The sequence below is a fragment of the Cheilinus undulatus genome, linkage group 20 (genome assembly GCF_018320785.1).
Source record: "Cheilinus undulatus linkage group 20, ASM1832078v1, whole genome shotgun sequence".
Taxonomy (NCBI): domain Eukaryota; kingdom Metazoa; phylum Chordata; class Actinopteri; order Labriformes; family Labridae; genus Cheilinus; species Cheilinus undulatus.
This window is the reverse complement of record NC_054884.1, coordinates 16,258,025-16,275,883: the sequence shown is the minus strand read 5'-3', so window position 1 is coordinate 16,275,883 and position 17,859 is coordinate 16,258,025. Positions and strand designations below refer to the sequence as shown.

At 38.4% G+C, this 17,859-nt stretch overlaps 1 protein-coding gene across 1 annotated transcript; it reads left to right on the top strand.

Moving 5' to 3' along the window:
- Positions 1-7,894: 7,894 nt before the first annotated feature.
- On the top strand, positions 7,895-16,330 carry LOC121528291 (retinol dehydrogenase 13-like). Its single transcript, XM_041815656.1, has 7 exons — positions 7,895-8,047; positions 10,072-10,190; positions 10,280-10,435; positions 10,526-10,630; positions 10,744-10,956; positions 11,074-11,175; positions 15,280-16,330. Exons 1-7 carry the CDS (start codon positions 7,983-7,985, stop codon positions 15,609-15,611), a joined length of 1,092 nt encoding a protein of 363 aa, XP_041671590.1. The 5' UTR covers positions 7,895-7,982; the 3' UTR covers positions 15,612-16,330.
- Positions 16,331-17,859: the final 1,529 nt, after the last annotated feature.

The following is a 17,859-nucleotide window of genomic DNA, read 5'->3' as shown; positions in this document are numbered from 1 at the left end:
ATGCATTTTAAATGTCCAGTTTAGTCAGGCTAGCAGAGTATACAATGCCGTGAAAAAGTATTTGCCCCCTTTCTGATTCCTGAGTTTTTTGCATATTTATCACACTTAAATGTTTTGGATCATCAAACCAATTTTAATATCTCACAAAGACAACCCAAGTAAATACAAAATGCAGTTTATGACTTTATTCATTAAGGGAAAAAAAATCCAAACCTCTCTGGCCCTATGTGAAAAAGTAATTGCCCCCCGCCCCCTTGTTAAATCAGGAGTTAACTGTGATTAACCACAGTTATTGGAAAGCTGAATTCAATTTCACTGGCCACTGGTCAGAGCCATTATCCACAAATGGATAAAAACTGGGAACAGTGGTGAACCTTCCCAGGAGTGGTTGGCGAAACAAAATTACTCCAAGAGTGCAACGATGACTCATCCAGGAGGTCACAAGAGAACCGAGAACATCAACCAAAGACCTGCAGGCCTCACTGGCCTCAGTGGCCTCAGTTTAGGTCAGAGTTCATGACTCAACCATAAGAGAGACACTGGGCAAAAATGGTCTCCATGGGAGAGTTCCAAGGCCAAAACCACGAAAGACAAAAATGAACACAAAGGCTCGTCTCACATTTGCCAAGAAACTTCTTGATGATCCCCAAGACTTTTGAAGAAATATTTTGTGGACTGACAAGACAAAAGTCGAACTTTTTGAATGTGTGTGGCCCGTTACATTTGGTGTAAAAATAATAGAATTTGATGAAAAGAACATCATACAAACAGTTAAATATGGTGGTGGCAGTGTGGTGGTCTGGGGCTGCTTTGCTGCTTCAGGATCTGGACCACTTGCTGTGATTGATGGAACAATGAATTCTGCTGTCTACCAGAAAATCCTGAAGGCCAATGTCCAGCCATCAGTTCATGCCCTCAAGCTCAAGCGCTCTTGGGTTATGCAGCAAGACAACGACCCAAAATACAGCAGCAAGTCCACCTTTGAATGGCTCAAAAAAAAAAAAAAATTAAGGTTTTGAAGAGGCCAAGCTAAGACTTAAATCCAATTGAGATGCTGTGGTGTGATCTTAAATGGGCAGTTAGTGCTGGAAAACCCTCCAATATGGCTGAGTTAAAACAATTCTGTGAAGGAGAGTGGGACAAAATTCCTCCAAAGTGATGAGAAAGACTCATCACCAGTTATCATAAACGCTTGATTTCAGTTATTGCTGCCAAGGGTGGCACAACCAGTTATTAGGTTCAGGGACAATTACTTTTTCACATAGGGCCAGATAGGTTTGGATTTTTTTCCCCCTTAATAGATAAAACCATCATTTAGAAATTGCATTTTGTATTTACTTGGGGTGTCTTTGTGAGATATCAAAATTGGTTTGATGATCCAAAACATTTAAGTGTGATAAATATGCAAAAAACTCAGGAATCAGAAAGGGGGCAAATACTTTTTCACTTCTGTGTATAGACTTGTTCTGAGTGCATGTGAATATCTGAATGATGAATGTAACATAACTGTCAGCAGTGCAGAACAGACTTTGTGTGTGAGTATCTCAGTGTTTGTGGAGCTCCTACTGTGTGTCTCCATGCTGAGCTTCCAGTGTCTCCACACGTCATAACACAATGGGAAATCACACACTGAGACACCAGTATAACATGGATGCGTTATGAAAGTACAGAAGTCTAATGATGACAGAACTTCATGTCAGTAGTGTTGTTTAAGGTTTTCTTCCTCATTAAACCCAAGATCTGCTCACCAGATCACTGCTCTTCTTCCCAAATACAAGTGTTTAGTTTTTACATGTTTCTATTTCCTCAAGCAGAAAAAGAAGCTTTCCAAAACTATAATAACTTTGAGGAACTTTTAGGTCAATTTTGGCCTTCTGTGAACAGCTAGGTGTGTCTTATCTTTCAGTACGGTGACAAAGAATCTCACTGCTCAATTTTAATGGCAGCAAGTTCCACTCACTATTGACTCTTTTTAGTTTAAAAATGTAAGAAAAAAAGCTCTCATGTTGTACAATTCGTCATCTGAAGGGACCACAGCAACACATATTCCTTATCCCTGGCATAGGCTGTATTTCACATACAACAGGACAGGTTTTGGGAAGGGTAGAACCTTAAAAGGAATCTCTGAGGATGATTGGATAATGTTTTTTTCTGTCACATTTATGAGCCAATCAGAGCAGCAAAACATCTTACTACTAAAATTTTAAAGCTGTCCATCTGTATGTATGTATGGATGTCTGGGTTTGCAAACCTCCCCATTGCTCCAATTGTCATTCATACCTCTCAGAAGACTTCTTGGGTATACTTGTTCGAAACTGGAACCATGAAAAAATCCTTAATATGTCCAGACTGTCTATAAAATTCAAAATTAAACTGCTGTTTTGGCTTCAGTTTGCTCCCCCTATGACCCCATCCACCAATACAACTTACGTACTGACCTATGGTGAATGTACTGTGTCACTTCCTGTTTGTGTGGTTGCTCCGTTGTGTTTTCCTTGTCGATCGGTTGAGCTTCAGTGTATTTTTTCACTTTCCACTACTAATCACTACTGTTTTATCACTGTTGTGTGTTAAGGCGTATATATAGTTAACTACAAGCACCCTCGCAGCTTAGCTGCTTTTCTCTTAGCCTCCTTTTCCTCTTTTACCACAACTTAGCCTAACTTAGCCTCACCTTCTCTGTCCGCTTCTTCTTCTCCTATGGCCCTATGGTTTCTGTGTTAATGGAATTGCAGAAATGGCCAATTAAAACGGAATCTACTTTTTAACACAGAAATCACGGAAATTGACTGAAATGTTATTTTTAGAAAGAGGAATGTATATTTGGGGAATATATTCCATGGGATCACTAAAGTGTGATACAGCTTGTATTAAGTGGTAGGAGAGAAGAAAACGACATAATGCAGTCTCAAAAGGCAGCCATTGCCATTGTTCACTATCAGAGCCCAGTGTGAGCATCAAACTGAAGCCAAACCTTGTTGGGAGAAGAGCATATGTATCTTTTGCACCAACAAAAGTTTTCAGTGCATTTTTTTCCTCTTCTTTTAATAAAAAAATGTGTTCAGTTCTGATAAAACTATCACAAATAGGTTGAACTCTTTGTGGGGTGGCATAGCCTGGCAGTTTTGTCTGTGCTCATCATGTAAAAAGGTTGTTGTGCTTGAACCTGGGCCTCAAATCTGGCCTTTGGCTCCTTTACCCCACGTCATTCCTCTCTCTTTCTCTCTCTCTCTCTCTCTCTCTCTCTCTCAACAGAAGTAAAATTCCCATTCACTTTCTTTATAGCAGATTTCAATATTAGCCAATTTGTCAGAAATATATTAAAAAATAATAATAATTTTTAAATGATGGTATATGTTCCTGTAGAACAGAGGTTCTCAACCTTTTCAGCCTGGGACCCCAAAATAAAGGTGCCAGGGACCGGGACCCCCACTGTACCTGAAAGTAATTTATCAGCAATGCACAATCAAAATAGTCACATGCAGACATGGCTGCCCATAAGGGGGGATAAAGGGGGGAGCTTTCTGGGGCCCAGTCAAACTGGGGGTCAATGGAGGTTTGCAAAACCATGGTCCGTTACCAAGTTTAGCTGTGATATCCTTATTTTATATTTAACATTAGCAAAACCCACTCTTAGTAAAGGAACAAATCTCTTCTTTATTCAATTATGAAGTAAATAGCCTTCTTAAATATACAAATCCCTTTTGTTAAAACAGAATTAACATAGGTTTAAAAAATGCTAAAATGGGTTAATAATGGCAAATAAAGGTGGGAAAGGTGGTGAGAATGGGTTTTAAAAGTAGAAGAAATGGGTTAGAAGTTGCAAAAATAAGGTAGAAGTGGTAAAAAGAAAGAAAAATGGCAAAAATGGCATAAATAATGGTAAAGGGGGATTCAAAAGTGGTTGAAATTGCTGTAAATTGTAAAAAAAAAAGGTGAAATGGGATGAAAACTTGATATTAACTGGCAAATAAAGTTAACTGGGGCAGGAAAATAAGCAAAGATTGGTAGAAATGGGTTAAGCTGGTAAAAAGAGGCATATCAAATAATAAAATGTGGTTAAAATGGGAAAATGATGGATCATCAGAGATAACATAAAGCATAAAGTGTCAAGAATTGGTTCAGATGTGTCAAAAACAGGCAGAAAAAATGTGATAAAAAATAGTTTAAAATGGACAAAAATGGGTTTAAATGGCAAAAACATGTTACATCTGGCAAAATTGGTGTGAAGTGGCTACGGCGTGATTTGGAAAATATTCTTAGTTTCTTAAAGGACCCCCTTTCAGTGTCTCATGACCCCCAATGGTGTCCCAACCCCAATGTTGAGAACCACTGCTGTAGAAGACAAAAGTTTGGAAGATATCAACCTCTTTTAAAGAAAAACATGATTTATTCATGATCTCTGACAAAAAATACTACAATTCCCACAATCCTAGAGTGCCACAGCGATATCTCTGACTGATGATCTCTGGTCAACATTGAAATGTCTTGTGCAGCCATGACCAGACTGTGGACTGTTGATGATGACATGAAGTATAACATGATAAATACTCAAACAACAATACATTACAACATTATAGTTTTAAATGTAAACACTAGGATAAAGATAAATGTGAAAAATAAAGGTAAGGTTTGAAAGCTTGAAAAGCTGTCATTAAAGAGGAGTAAAATTAATCTCAATGGATCGTGTGTTATTTAGTTCCTTCATCCTCATGATGAAATATCTTAACAGTCTTACATTTTTGCCTTGTTCGAACGTCGTTTTTGCACTAAATCAAGCGTTTAATAGTCATGAGTGGCTGGTTAACAGTGGTAGTAGCTGTTAGCTTGGTTCACCTGTCAAAAGCATTGTGGGATATGTAGTTCCTTCATCCTTGTAATGAAATATGTAAACAGTCTTGTACCTTTGCCTTTTTCGTACGCCATTTTTGCACTGAATCCCTTGTTTTTAACAGTAATGAGTGCCTGGTTAACAAAAGTAAAAGTAGTAGTTTTAATAGATGTAGTAGCTGGTTAGCGGGGTTCATGCAATAAAACTGTAATAAGGATTTTGCAAAATGTCAGTGGGGGATTCTGGCGAATTTTACTTTTGTTACAAGAGGTGCCTAAAAAGTGGGCAAGCACTTTGAGCTCTATTCTATCACAATAATGTGTATTATTGTGATAGATTGGGCATCACTCTACATAGCAGCCACTCTATTAGCTAACCCCGTTCATACGCATACACACTCCTGTTCACACTGTGCCACTGTTGTAAAAATGGGATCAAATTGGGGTTAAGTGTCTTAACTACGGACACATCCGCATGTGGCTGCAGGTGCTGGGGATCTTTCCCCCTGTGATGGTTCCTTAATTGTACTTTGTGATTCCACAAACCCTCTCCTAGTAACATTAATGCCCCTGAAAAGTAAGTGTTCACATTTAAATTCTCTGTTTATAGGGTGCTCAGGTGGCCCTGTGGTTAGGTTGTGCTCCATGTATGTGGGTGGCCCAGGTTCAAGTCTAGCCTGTGACCCCTTTTCCTACCTGCCTCTCCCCACTCTTAATACCTAATTCTGATTCAACCCCTGTCCTCTTCTATCAATAAAAGCAGACAAAGCCAAAATATATATCTTAAAAAATCTGTTCATAAAAGAAGTATGTGGAGGTTCTTCCTTTGAGTTTTATTTTGTGGTCATATGAAGACCCTTAGAGGATTTCAGGTTCCAGATTATGCCCTGACATACTTGAATTTGGGAATGGCTGATCTATACTGCTTATCTCATTTTGGGTTGAGGTGGGCACACACATAAACATAGACTCACATTTACTCCTAGAGGAGGTTTTCAAAGAGCGACCAAGTGACCAAACCAGCATGTCTTTTGACTGTAGGAGAGGCTGTAGTACCTGGAGAGAGCCTATGCATGCACAGGGAGAACATGCAAATCCCATCCAGAAAGGCCCTGCCTGAGTGGGGATTTGAGCCCAGCACCTTCTTGATGTGAGATGACAGCTCTGCAACCACTGAGCAGTCCTTATTATTTTTGTTTCTTTGCCACCGTCTCCAACAACATGGCTTGTGTTAGTCAAATATTACATAGCTGCATCCTCATCACCTCATGACACATTCAGTTGTCTCAAACAGTCAGTGAGGTTGTTTTTCCTCTAGTTTAACACAGGAGCAGAGTTTTCATTAATCATAGTGAAGGTGGAGCTCTGCAGGCTGACAGCAGAGGGCACCAAGGGTCAAAAACACCAGGGGGACACATGCACACCTCTGAGCTGTGAACAAATAGAGCAGGTCTGCACCTCCACCCCCCTTCTGCTCCTCCTCAGACACCATGTTCACGTCCTAGTTTTTACTTTTTATGTGTCACCTAAAGTTTTCAGATCTTGTTGCAAGGGGGAGGCGACCTTGTTTTCAAAGTGTTCTCATATTTATCTTCATGCAGAGTTTACTACTTTGTGTCCTGGATGTACAACAGACTGCGGTGAAGGGTATGGGGCCCTAAGTTGAGAGGGTTGTCTTTAAGTTTGTAGACTGATACATCACTTATGGACTGTTGTGAGATTAAAAATTGTAGGTCTCAACAACTGTGCTCATAGTGAGTCATAAAAGATGTTTGTGACAATCCTACTAAGTGTTTGTAATCGAGTTTTTCATCCAAAAGGAATGTAAAGTAGCCTCTGTTATGTTGTCTACTATGTAGCTGTATTTCCTCTGAAAGCTTTAACCCTTCTAGACGACCACCTTTATATCCCAGAACTGACCCTGCTGTCAGGACCTGCGTCAGAGACTGCAGTTAAAGAACTATAGTACCTACAACCTCAGTTTACGAGTGCTTATTGTTGCTATACAAAAGTTGACTTCACACCTTTGTAGCATCTGCAAGGTCATTTTAAAGTAGCTCTCAGGGCTGAATATTTTCTTTAAGGCTATTTGAGGAAATACAACCAAGAAAATAGAAAACAATATTTAAAAAAATCTATAAATCTAGCGACAAATTAAGACCTGAAAATTATAAACTCAAATGCTGAGTCAGAGAAGTTTCTTCATCCCCAGTGTTGTTGGTAAAACTGGTATCATAAGTCTCATTACATCACTACATTGTTTTTGTTTTGAAAATGTGTGCTGCCAGAGCAAAAATTGATGTTGATGTATATAGGCACCTTATTGCAATAATTTAAAAAATCATTAAATTTGTCTGTTTTGGTTTAGTAGTTCAAAAAGAGTAATCAGAATTGACTTTGGCCTGTTTCATAACCTACTAAAATGTCTGTTGGGAGCTTTATTCTCTTGAGATTATATTATAATCCTTCAAACAACATGTATTTCTAAGATCGTGAACAGTAATAGTCAGGCAAATAAAACAGGCATTAGTTTTGTAAGCTGTAGTCTGATTCTCCTGTACATGTCTGCATTAGATTTATCTCATATCTTTTATAAGTTGTGTCCTTTTAGTGTGTTTATGTCCTTTTACTACTGTTTTACTGTGTGTTAGTTTAATGGAAACTGTTTTCAAACCTTATTTTAACTTGGCCTCTTCAAATAAAGTTATTATTTAAAACCACTGATAATATTATATTCATAATCATTCACAATAAATTTACATTTTACTGTTATTTACTGTTATTAGTTTTACTGATGATATTTTCTTGAAAGGCCAGGCTCAGACAACGTCTCTTCTTTATCAGTTTGAATGTTTTACCACTTTAGATGATCTTTTCTTTTTAACAAGAATTCTTATTTCCTTACTCACGAATGTTCCTCACAAGAAACAAACTGATAAGTCTCTCATTTTCCTCGTTTGGCTTTAATTTCTTTTAGGACTACAATTCCCAAAATGCCGTGCGAGCTTCGCTCCCCGTGGTTGGTTGCTAACAGTCAATGACGCCATAACAATGCGCGCGTAACCTTGCAGTGCTGTCAAACCAGCTGTAGACACTGCTTTGACGTTATTTTTTTAAAAGCTACACAGCGTAGCCGCTATTCTTCAGGAATAATGAGTAAATATATTTTACCGGTGTCTGTTTTCGGAACAGTGATTGGAAGCGCTGTTTTACTGAAGTAAGTAGTGTGATGTAAGGCCAGTGTGTCATGATGTAACTGGATAGTAAAACCCAAATGTGTTGCTGCACCTTACTGGTACAAATCTGGGTTTTAACTTCACTCTTAAATATTTGATCAACTTTAGGCCTATCAAAAAACACATGATACTGTGGCTGTTATTAGCAAATAAAAATTCTTTTATTTAGAGACCTGTTTGAGAGGTCTTCAACATTTTGCTGTAGCTTCACCATTGTAATACTGTAGTCCTGGCATATTATTGTTTGTCAATGTACTTTGAAAATGCAATATAATAAACAACACTAATGTGCTGGATTAAATTGACAACGACTGAAGGATTGAATAAGCAACAGCAGCTATAGAAAACTTAAATAAAAGTATATCTATTTATAAATTAACTTAAATTTTATATATTTTTGTACACATTAAGAAATCATACAAACTGATTAAATTGTATGTGACTCCAGTATTTACTGTCTGTATCTTACTGTATCATACCATACTGCACAGGATTGTACCATGTTGTGAGGTGACTGTATCATTACCTCTCCATAAATGCTTGTAGTATGTGTAATATAAACACAAAACTAAATGCAAAGGTGTCATATCAAGATTTTGACTCCCTTTGCTCCAAGTATTAAATTTAGCACTCTGTAGAGCCCCTACACAACTTTATTATTCTGAGATTGATTATAACACTTACGTTATGATACCTTTTCTCAAGACTTGGTGGTTGTAACACTGGATCATACTCTTAACTCCAAAATGTATTAGGATCAGGATCCTGCCTTTCTTTTGAGTCCAGAAGGGGACTAGTTGCTGCCATTTTTATGTCTGTACTGGACTATGGTGATGTTTTGTACATGCATGTCTCGTCTCAGAGTCTGCATGCCTTAGGCACTGTGTATAATGAATCTCCGAGGTCCATGACAGCCTTTACTCATCACTGTTGCATGCATGTGTTGGATGGTCTTCTTTATCCACATGCATAAATGTATAATTTCTATGGAAAAGCAGCACTAAATTAAAAATCCTCCAATATAGTCAGGGCTGTAATGGCAAAGCAATCAGTTGTTTTATTTATTTTATTCATTCAACCTTTATTCACCAGGAAAAACTTTACTGAGGATTTAAAACTCTATTTCTAGAGCACTCTGGCCAACATGGGCAGCAGCAGTTAGAGTGTTAGACTAACAACAAGCAGTCATACATGGACAACATAATACAAGATACACCACGTCGACAAAAGTATTTGTTGATTATTGAATTCAGGTGTTTCAATCAGACATGTTGCCACAGGCGTATTAAATCAAGCAACTAGCCATGCAGTCTCCATTTGCAAACATTTGTGATACAAAGTGGGTCGTTTTCAAAAGCTCAGTGACTTCAAGCGTGATACTGTGATGGATGTAAGCTTTTCAGTCAGACGGTTTGTAAAATTTCATCCCTGGTAGATATTCCACTGTTAACTAAATGATATTATCAGAAAGTGGCAGCGTTTAGGAACAGCAGCAACTCAGCCGTGAAGTGGGAGACCATGTAAAATCACAGAGCGGGGTCAAAGACTGCTAAGGCTCATGTTGTGTCAAAGTCGCCAACACTCTGCTGATGTGAAGAGTTCTGAACTTCTACTGGCATTAGTGTAAGCACAAAAACCATGCGGCGGGAGGTCCATGGAATGGGTTCTGTGGCTGAGCAGCTGCATCTAAGCCTCACATCACCAATGCCAAATGCCAAGTGTCAGAAGGAGTTGTGTAACGCACACCAACCTGACCTAAACCCCATCAAACACCTCTGGGATGAACTTGAACAGAGATTGTAAGCCAGGACTTCTCATCCAACAGTGCCTGACTGAGGTTTCACAAACTACATGTTTGGGGGGAAATGATGAAGAAAAACTAAGGAGCAGATCTGAGACATGTTTTTGTTGTAGATTGATGCCTGTTTTTATTTCTGATATCAGAGGTACCACAAACTAAGGTGCAAAAAAAATGCAAATAACCTTGTTTTGATTCTTCCTACAGGAACCATGTAACTGGAGGACGATGTCCTACTAAAGCTACTATTACTGGGAAGACTGTGGTCATAACTGGGGCCAACACGGGCATCGGCAAAGAAACTGCACAAGAGCTGGCACGAAGAGGTGCAGAGGATGTTAGAAGTTATTCTGATCATGGTTATAGAGACACTCAGGAAGCATTTCTATGACACTTCCCTTTTCTTCATCATCAGGGGGCCGGATCATTATGGGATGTCGGGACATGGAGAAGTGCGAGGCAGCTGCAAAGGAAATTCGAGGGAATACGCTGAATCCTCACGTTTATGCGTGCAAACTTGACCTGGCATCTATGAAGTCCATACGAGAGTTTGCAGAAAAGATCAAACAAGGTAGGAGGTACTTTTCCAGCTGAACGCTCACTCTAAAAAACAAAGCACACAGAAAAAAAACGTTTTTAAGTCATCTTCACTGTCTTGTAGAGGAGAAGCATGTGGATATTCTGATAAACAACGCAGGGGTCATGAGATGTCCAGCGTGGAAAACAGAAGATGGCTTTGACATGCAGTTTGGAGTGAACCACTTAGGTAAAAAAAAACTCTCTTTGCCTCTCAGACAAAAAAACATTGTAAATGTCTTAACATGTGAATAAAGTCCCCTGAACTCCATCACCACCTGACTCTCTCTGTCTCTCCTCCAGGCCACTTTTTGTTGACCAGCCTTCTACTGGATAAGTTGAAAGAGTCCGCCCCCAGCAGAGTGATCAACCTGGCCTCGCTCGCCCACATCGTTGGGAAGATTGACTTGGAGGACTTGAACTGGGAGAAGAAAAAGTTTGATACCAAGCAGGCGTACTGTCAGAGCAAGCTTGCCAACGTTCTGTTCACAAGGGAGCTCGCCAAGCGATTACAAGGCAAGTCTTCTGGCTGCTGAATATGTGGGCATGTGTGGGAGGGAATACGCCCTATGTTCTCGTTCGTAATTGTCCATTGGAGATGTATTTTTGAACTATTGTGTGTATGTGTAACAGGCACAGGAGTCACAGTGAACGCTGTACACCCAGGCGTTGTTGCCACGGAGCTGGGGAGGCACACGGGTCTGCACCAATCACAGTTCTCCAGCTCGGTGCTCAGTGAGTATCCTGACAAAGTTATTCTGAATTTAGAGAAATCAATGAATGATTACCTAATGTATGAGCTAAGATTAGTGTAGGCTAAAATTAAATACTCCATTCTTACCCTTAAATAAGGAGAAGCAGCAGCTCACCATATTTCTGTCCTAAATAATGCAATGCCTAAATTTAAACTATTTTACTAAAATGTTGAAAATCATATTAGTTTTTCCAACCCTTAGCCTCTACTATGTGATTTAAATTTGCCTTAGTGACTCTTATAGGTAAGTCATTAGATCCTTTCTGATTGTAAAAGTAACAATATAAAACCATCTCTATTGGTAATTTTGAAAACGGTACTGAAGCACTGATATTTTTAGCAAAATGCTAAGATATCAATATTACAATCACAGATTTAAGAAGTATGTCCTCTGTGAGTCATGTTCATCTCTTTTTCTCACAGCACATCTCCATGCACATAATACTCCCACTGAAATTGATACAAAAATCACAACAAGCTCAATGCAATTTTATCTCAAGTAGGAGTTCCCAAGTGTTGCAAGTGTCCCCTTATGATTTTAGCCTCTGTAGAGCAGTGGTTCTCAGGACCCTATTGGGGGTCGCGAGACACTGAGAGAGGGTCCCCAGATTCCCTAAAAAAACCGATTATTTTTTAAATTACATTGTTGCCACTTTACACCAATTTTAACACATTTTTACCATTAAACACTTACTTTTGTCCATTTTAAACCCTTCCCACCACTTTTTACACCAGTTTTTTTCCCATTTTACCCACATTTCACTATCTGATATGCCAATTTTTGCAAGTTTAACCAATTTCTACCAATATCCACCTATTTTCTTTTTCTCAGTTAATACTTTTATGCCAGTTTATAAGAATTTTTCATCCCATTTCACCAAATTTCCACACATTTTTGCCAATTTAGAGCAATTTCAGCCACTTTTTTAATTCCCTTTTACCACTATTTATGCCAATTTTTTCCTCTTTAACCCATTTTTGCCATTGATATTTTTTTCCATTTTTATGTAATTGTTGCCACTTCTGACCCATTTCTGCTACTTTTAAAATCCAGTTTCACCACTTTTTCCACCTTTTTGCCATTATTAACCCATTCTAGCTATTTTTTAACCCATTTTAATTCTTTTTTTTTTTTTTCAACGAAAGGGATTTACATTTTTAAAAAGTCTATTTACTACACAAATGAGTAAAAAGTATATTTGTTTCTTTGCTGCACTCCATGGGCCCCTAGTTTGGCAGAAAACTCTCCCATTTATGCCCTCTCAATGTGTTAAGATTCTAATAATAATATCTAAAAAGTTTACATCTTAATGTGTTTCCCTGTTAATGAACAATCAATAAACCTGTTAGTCATTCATTCATTAAATATCATTTTCTTTAATCATTTTTATCTTAAAAAAACAACAGTAATAGTATCAGCAGACAATTTTAATAAGAATATTCTCTCTTTTATTCAGTCCATACATGAAATGTGTCTCCTCTTCTTCTAGAAGAGAAGCATAGGTCATGCATTCAAACAGACAGTTATCATTAACAACATCTGAAAGATCAGCACTACATCCACTTAAAAAGTACCGAAGATTAAGTCTAGATTGTGATTATTTTCATAGCTTATTTTATTTTGGACATTACTGATATTTGCTACAAGTGAAAGAGGTGGTTTGTCTGGCTTGTCCAATCATAAATTGGATGTTTTTCTTATAAAAATATTTATTAAGAATCTAAAGAAGATTTTGGTGAATGAGGCATATTTTTATTAGCTGCATATTCCATTTCCCACCCTTTTCCTTAAATGTTTTTGCAACCCTCCTCTCTAGCATCCCCATCCCCAGGAGGTCCAGAGCCCCATAATGAAAAACACTGTTCCACATCATCAGTGGTGTAGTGTGTTCTGGAGAAGTGGGTATACGCTCATCCCCCACATTTTAAGTGCCCCATCCAGCAAATAATAACCGCCCTGTGTTTACAAACACAGGCCGGCTTTATGGAGTACAGATCATGAAACTCTGAGCCAAAGAAGAGCAGATTTTACCATCAATGCTGACCCACAGACAGCTACATGATTATACAATTTAAATCAGTTATTCCATGTTCCTCAGCAGTGTTTGGGTATAATGCATAACAAAGCAGCACCGGTGTGCTCAGATTACTTTGTTCCTTTCCTTTATAACATTTGTAAAAATCTCAAACAGCTTGACACTCGGCATCCCAGCATCGCTGCACAAACTAGTATCATTAAGCTTCTACGTGACATGTGCCTCTCTTTCTCTCACTCGCTCTCTCACTTCCTCTCCTCGCCTCAGTGGTGCTGAGAGTATGACAGCTTCACAGCACACACTTGTTGCCACATTTTCACATTTTTTTTTGGATGTCTATGGATTGTCTGAGGGTCTTCTCACTTGTGGGCCTGTTATAAGTCTCAGATGTTACAGACAGTCTAAAGAGACTGCATGTCTGGTATGTTCTAAGTTGGGTGGGGCTTAATGGTGTGATGTGAGGTAGCAAAGGGAGAGGAAGGTTTGCCTGCTAGAATACGCTTCTCGCTCTCTGCTACTTCCATTATGAATTAAACCCCAATTCTAAAAAAGTTGTTAATAAAAACAGAACGAAATGATTTGATTTCATAAGCTCATATTTTATACACAGTAGAACATAAACATGTCAGATGTTTAAACTGAGATATTTTACAATTTCATTAAAAATGTTGACTCATTTTGAATTTGATGGCAGAAATGCATCTCAAGAAAGTAGGGACAGGGCCATGTTTACTATTATGTAGCGTCCCCTCTTTAACCTCAATGCGCTTTTCAGTGTTGACAGTGCCTTTCCATAGGCACTAATGCAACCCCATACCATGAGAAATGCAGGCTTTTGAACAATACTTATAGTCTGCAGAACATGGCATCCATGGTGTTTCCAGAAACAGTCTCACATTTTGAATCATATGACCACAGAACAGTTTTCCATTTTGCCTCAGTCCATTTTGGCCCAGAGAAGACGGACGCATTTCTGGCTCATATTAACATATGGCTTCTTCTTTGCATGATACAGTTTTAACTTTCATTTAGGGATGACATGGCAAACTGTGTTGACAGTAAGTATTTCTGGAAGTGTCCCTGAGCCCATGAAGTGATTTCCAGTGCAGAATCATGCCTGTTTGTAATGCAGTGCCACCTGAGGGCCTGAAAATCACAAGCATCCAATATTGACCCACTTGACTTTGTCCCACACAGACTTCTCCAGATTTCTTTAAATTTTATGACGATATTATGTGCTGTAGATGGTGGGATATTCAAAGTCTTGATGAACATTTTTCTGAAATTGTTCAAAAATTTGTCGCCACAGTTCTGTGCAGATTGATGAACCTTTGCCCATCTTAACCTCTGAGAGACTCCACCTCACTAGAATGCTCCTTTTATACCCTGTTATGCTACTGACCTGTTGCCAATTAAACTAATTGGTTGCAAAATGCTTGTTCAGCTTCAATGGAACCACTTACTTTTCCAGCCTTTTGTTGCCCCATTCCTAATTTTGTAGATGTGTTGCAGCCACTAAATTCAAAATAAGCACACATTATGCATGAAATGGTAAAATGTTCCAGTTTATGTCCTATTATGACTAAAATTAGGGTTTATGAGATTTACTTAAAGTTGCATTCTGTTTTATTCATATTTTACAGTACATTTAAAACCAAAGCCATGTACTGTCAAATTATTGTTTGATACTGGGATTGATGTTGGTGCTGAAACAGCTTTTTAGTAATGATTCTAGTTTTATTTTTCGTTCTGCAGTGAGTGTTTTTTAATTACATACACTCATGGGTAATAAAAATCCCGCTCTGTGGGGAGAACACTGTTTGTAATTGAGATCATTTAAAGTCAATGAAGGATTTAATAAAATTGGCATCACGTGCCATATCTGGATAAGAACTGATGTAACTAATGCCAGGTCACTCAAGGGTTTCTTATCATTATTAACAAACAAACAAAACATGAATCTACTAATAGTGTGGACTGGTACGTGACACAATCCAATTAAAAATGCTTTTATTCTCATCCATGAAAATCTGTCGTCTCTCCTTCCAGGTCCCTTTTTCTCCCTGTTGGTGAAGAGCCCAGAGCTGGGGGCTCAGCCCAGCGTCTACCTGGCTGTGTCCGAGGACATGGAGGGGGTGACGGGGAGGTACTATGATGTGATGACAGAAAAGGAGCCAGCGCCGCAGGCTCTGGATGACGAGATGGCTCAGAGGCTGTGGGAAGTCAGCAGCAGGCTGGTGGGTCTGGAGAAGGAAGAGGAGGTGGGACGGTCTGACAAATCAAACCCTCCAGCAGAAGTCCAGAGCAACATTTCACAGGCAAACCTGGTGCAAGCACAAGGACAGAGAGCAGGAGCAGCTGTCAGCGCTGCAGGGCTGTAGGTCGGCTCAAGGATGATGGACTGATATTGCTTGAGCTGTGCCTGAGTCAATGGAACAATTAACTGTCTGAGTGTTTGATTCCTGTTGTCTGAAGGTTCCTGTATCAGGATAGTTTCTTCAGAGACAGTAAAAAGCAGACTTTGTTACTAAACCCATGCAAGACGGTGTATTTTTAGAAGAATTTTTTTTCTCCTTTCAAATCCAAAGTTCATCACCCAAACAAACTTAATCTCACTAATGTCATAAATCTCAGGGTTTCTTGATGCTACTCAGTCTGGTCTGAAAGGAAAATTCAGGTATATTTTTAAACACTTGATAAAAAAAATGATGCTCAGAAATGAAGGACAGTGTGTTAAAGATGAGAAATGTGTCATGATGTATGAAGCATGAAAAGGTGAAACTGAAACAGGCTTAGAGAAACAAAACAACAGGAAAAAAGCAAAATACAAATCGATTTCAAAACGCTTGTTCTTTTTCATTTATACATCTGTCACTTTGGTCATTTTCTCTGTTATCATGCCATCTGTCCCTTACATCACATAAGAACAGACAGCATTTTTTCCAAACAGAGACAACACAAACATAAAGTAATAAAGTCACAATGGTATTAAAACATTGATGTATTTGAAAAATTTTGTCATCTGTAAACACATTTATATGTATATAATTTTACATTTGCTGTGAGTGAATTCATCTTTCCGGATTCTAGAAAGAAAAACTGACGTGTAGCACCCTCTGGCTGCAAGCTGTACAAGGCTTGCCTTATTTCCTCACACAGCATATGTGCATTACCCCTGAGCACATATACAAAAATGGCGTTGTGGTTAAGTTCTTGTAACGTTTTTGTTTTAGTCTATTGAATCCTTGCACAGAAAATTATTTTAATCAGTGTTGAAATCTAACTGAATGCAGATTTCATTGGACTGTCAGGAATTCACTCCTGGAACATTGAAATGACATTCCTGTACTGAAAATAAGAGCAGGCAATATGTTAATTTTACAGTTACCTGGAATGGTTTACATTATATGTTAAAGGGCAGTGATGGCCAACTACATTAATTTATAGGGCCTTTAAAAAGGCATTCAACCCCTTCAATGTTTTACCCTTTTATTGATTTTAGTCTGATGGCCAAAAAGCACCATTTTGGTCTCACTGGGCCGAAGAACTTTCTTCCACTTGACTATGGAGTCTCCCATGTCTTTTTATAAATATACGTTTTGCTCAACAGTGGATTTGAACAGTTGTTGTATGCAGAGTCTCTCCCATCTCAGCTGCTGAAGCTGGTAACTCCTTTAGAGTAGTCATAGGTGTCTTGGTGGCCTCTTTCACTAGTCTCTGTCTTGCATGGTCACTCAGTTTGTGAGGACGGGTTGATCTAGGCAGATTTACACATGTGTAAAGACATGTGTCATTGAGCCCGAGGAAAAGTCAGTACATTGGAATTTTTTTTGTATCCATCCCCTGATTTATATTTTTCAATAAGCTTTTCTCTGAGTTGCTTAGAGTGTTCTTTTGTCTTCATGGTGTAATGGTAGCCAGAGATACTGATTAACCAGTGACTGGACCTTCCTGACACAGGTGTCTTTACACTGCAATCACTTGAGACACATTCAGTGTACTCAGGTGATCTCCATTTCACTAACTGTGAGACTACTAGCATCAATTGGCTGGGCCTCTGTTGACATTACTTTGTAGGAATCTTTTATTCACTTTGACATTAAAGAGGGTTTTTCGGTATTTTCTTTAAATACATAAAAGGGTGAAACATCCAAGAGGGAGAATACTTTTATAGGCACTGTGAGTAGTACTCTTGATTAGACAGTTGTTACATTTGATCTAACAAAAGAAAACATTTATAGATTTCATCAGAGTTTATTGTGCCAACTTTTCTATTTCTAAACTCAAATGCAATGGGTAGAGGAGTTATTTAATTTTGGCATATTTTTCTTACTTTTCTGTATTTCTCTCTTTAACATACATTGATTGTAGTATTTTGAAAAGTTGAGAATGAATTACATCTCGTTACAGCTACTAATTTTTGTTAAGAATACAACAAGATATTTTTCTTTTTTAACTTGTAAAGAACAATTTGATGTAAAGCTGTTGCACTGGCAAATCAGGTGTTAATCCTGATCCTTCAATTTACTGATATCTAAAACTGTTGGGCATTAGTATGTTCTATAGTTTTCTGGCTTTGTTCACTAAAGGCAGATGCTTCAAAATATTTTGCTCTCTCACAATGATTGC

What these genes read in the sequence shown, in the direction of transcription:
- LOC121528291 (XM_041815656.1), top strand. Translation starts at nt 7,983, where the DNA reads ATGAGTAAATATATTTTACCGGTGTCTGTTTTCGGAACAGTGATTGGA. An exon ending in GTTTGGAGTGAACCACTTAG is followed by an intron (nt 10,631 to 10,743) that starts GTAAAAAAAAAC and finishes TCTCTCCTCCAG; the next exon opens with GCCACTTTTTGTTGACCAGC. An exon ending in GTTCTCCAGCTCGGTGCTCA is followed by an intron (nt 11,176 to 15,279) that starts GTGAGTATCCTG and finishes CTCTCCTTCCAG; the next exon opens with GTCCCTTTTTCTCCCTGTTG.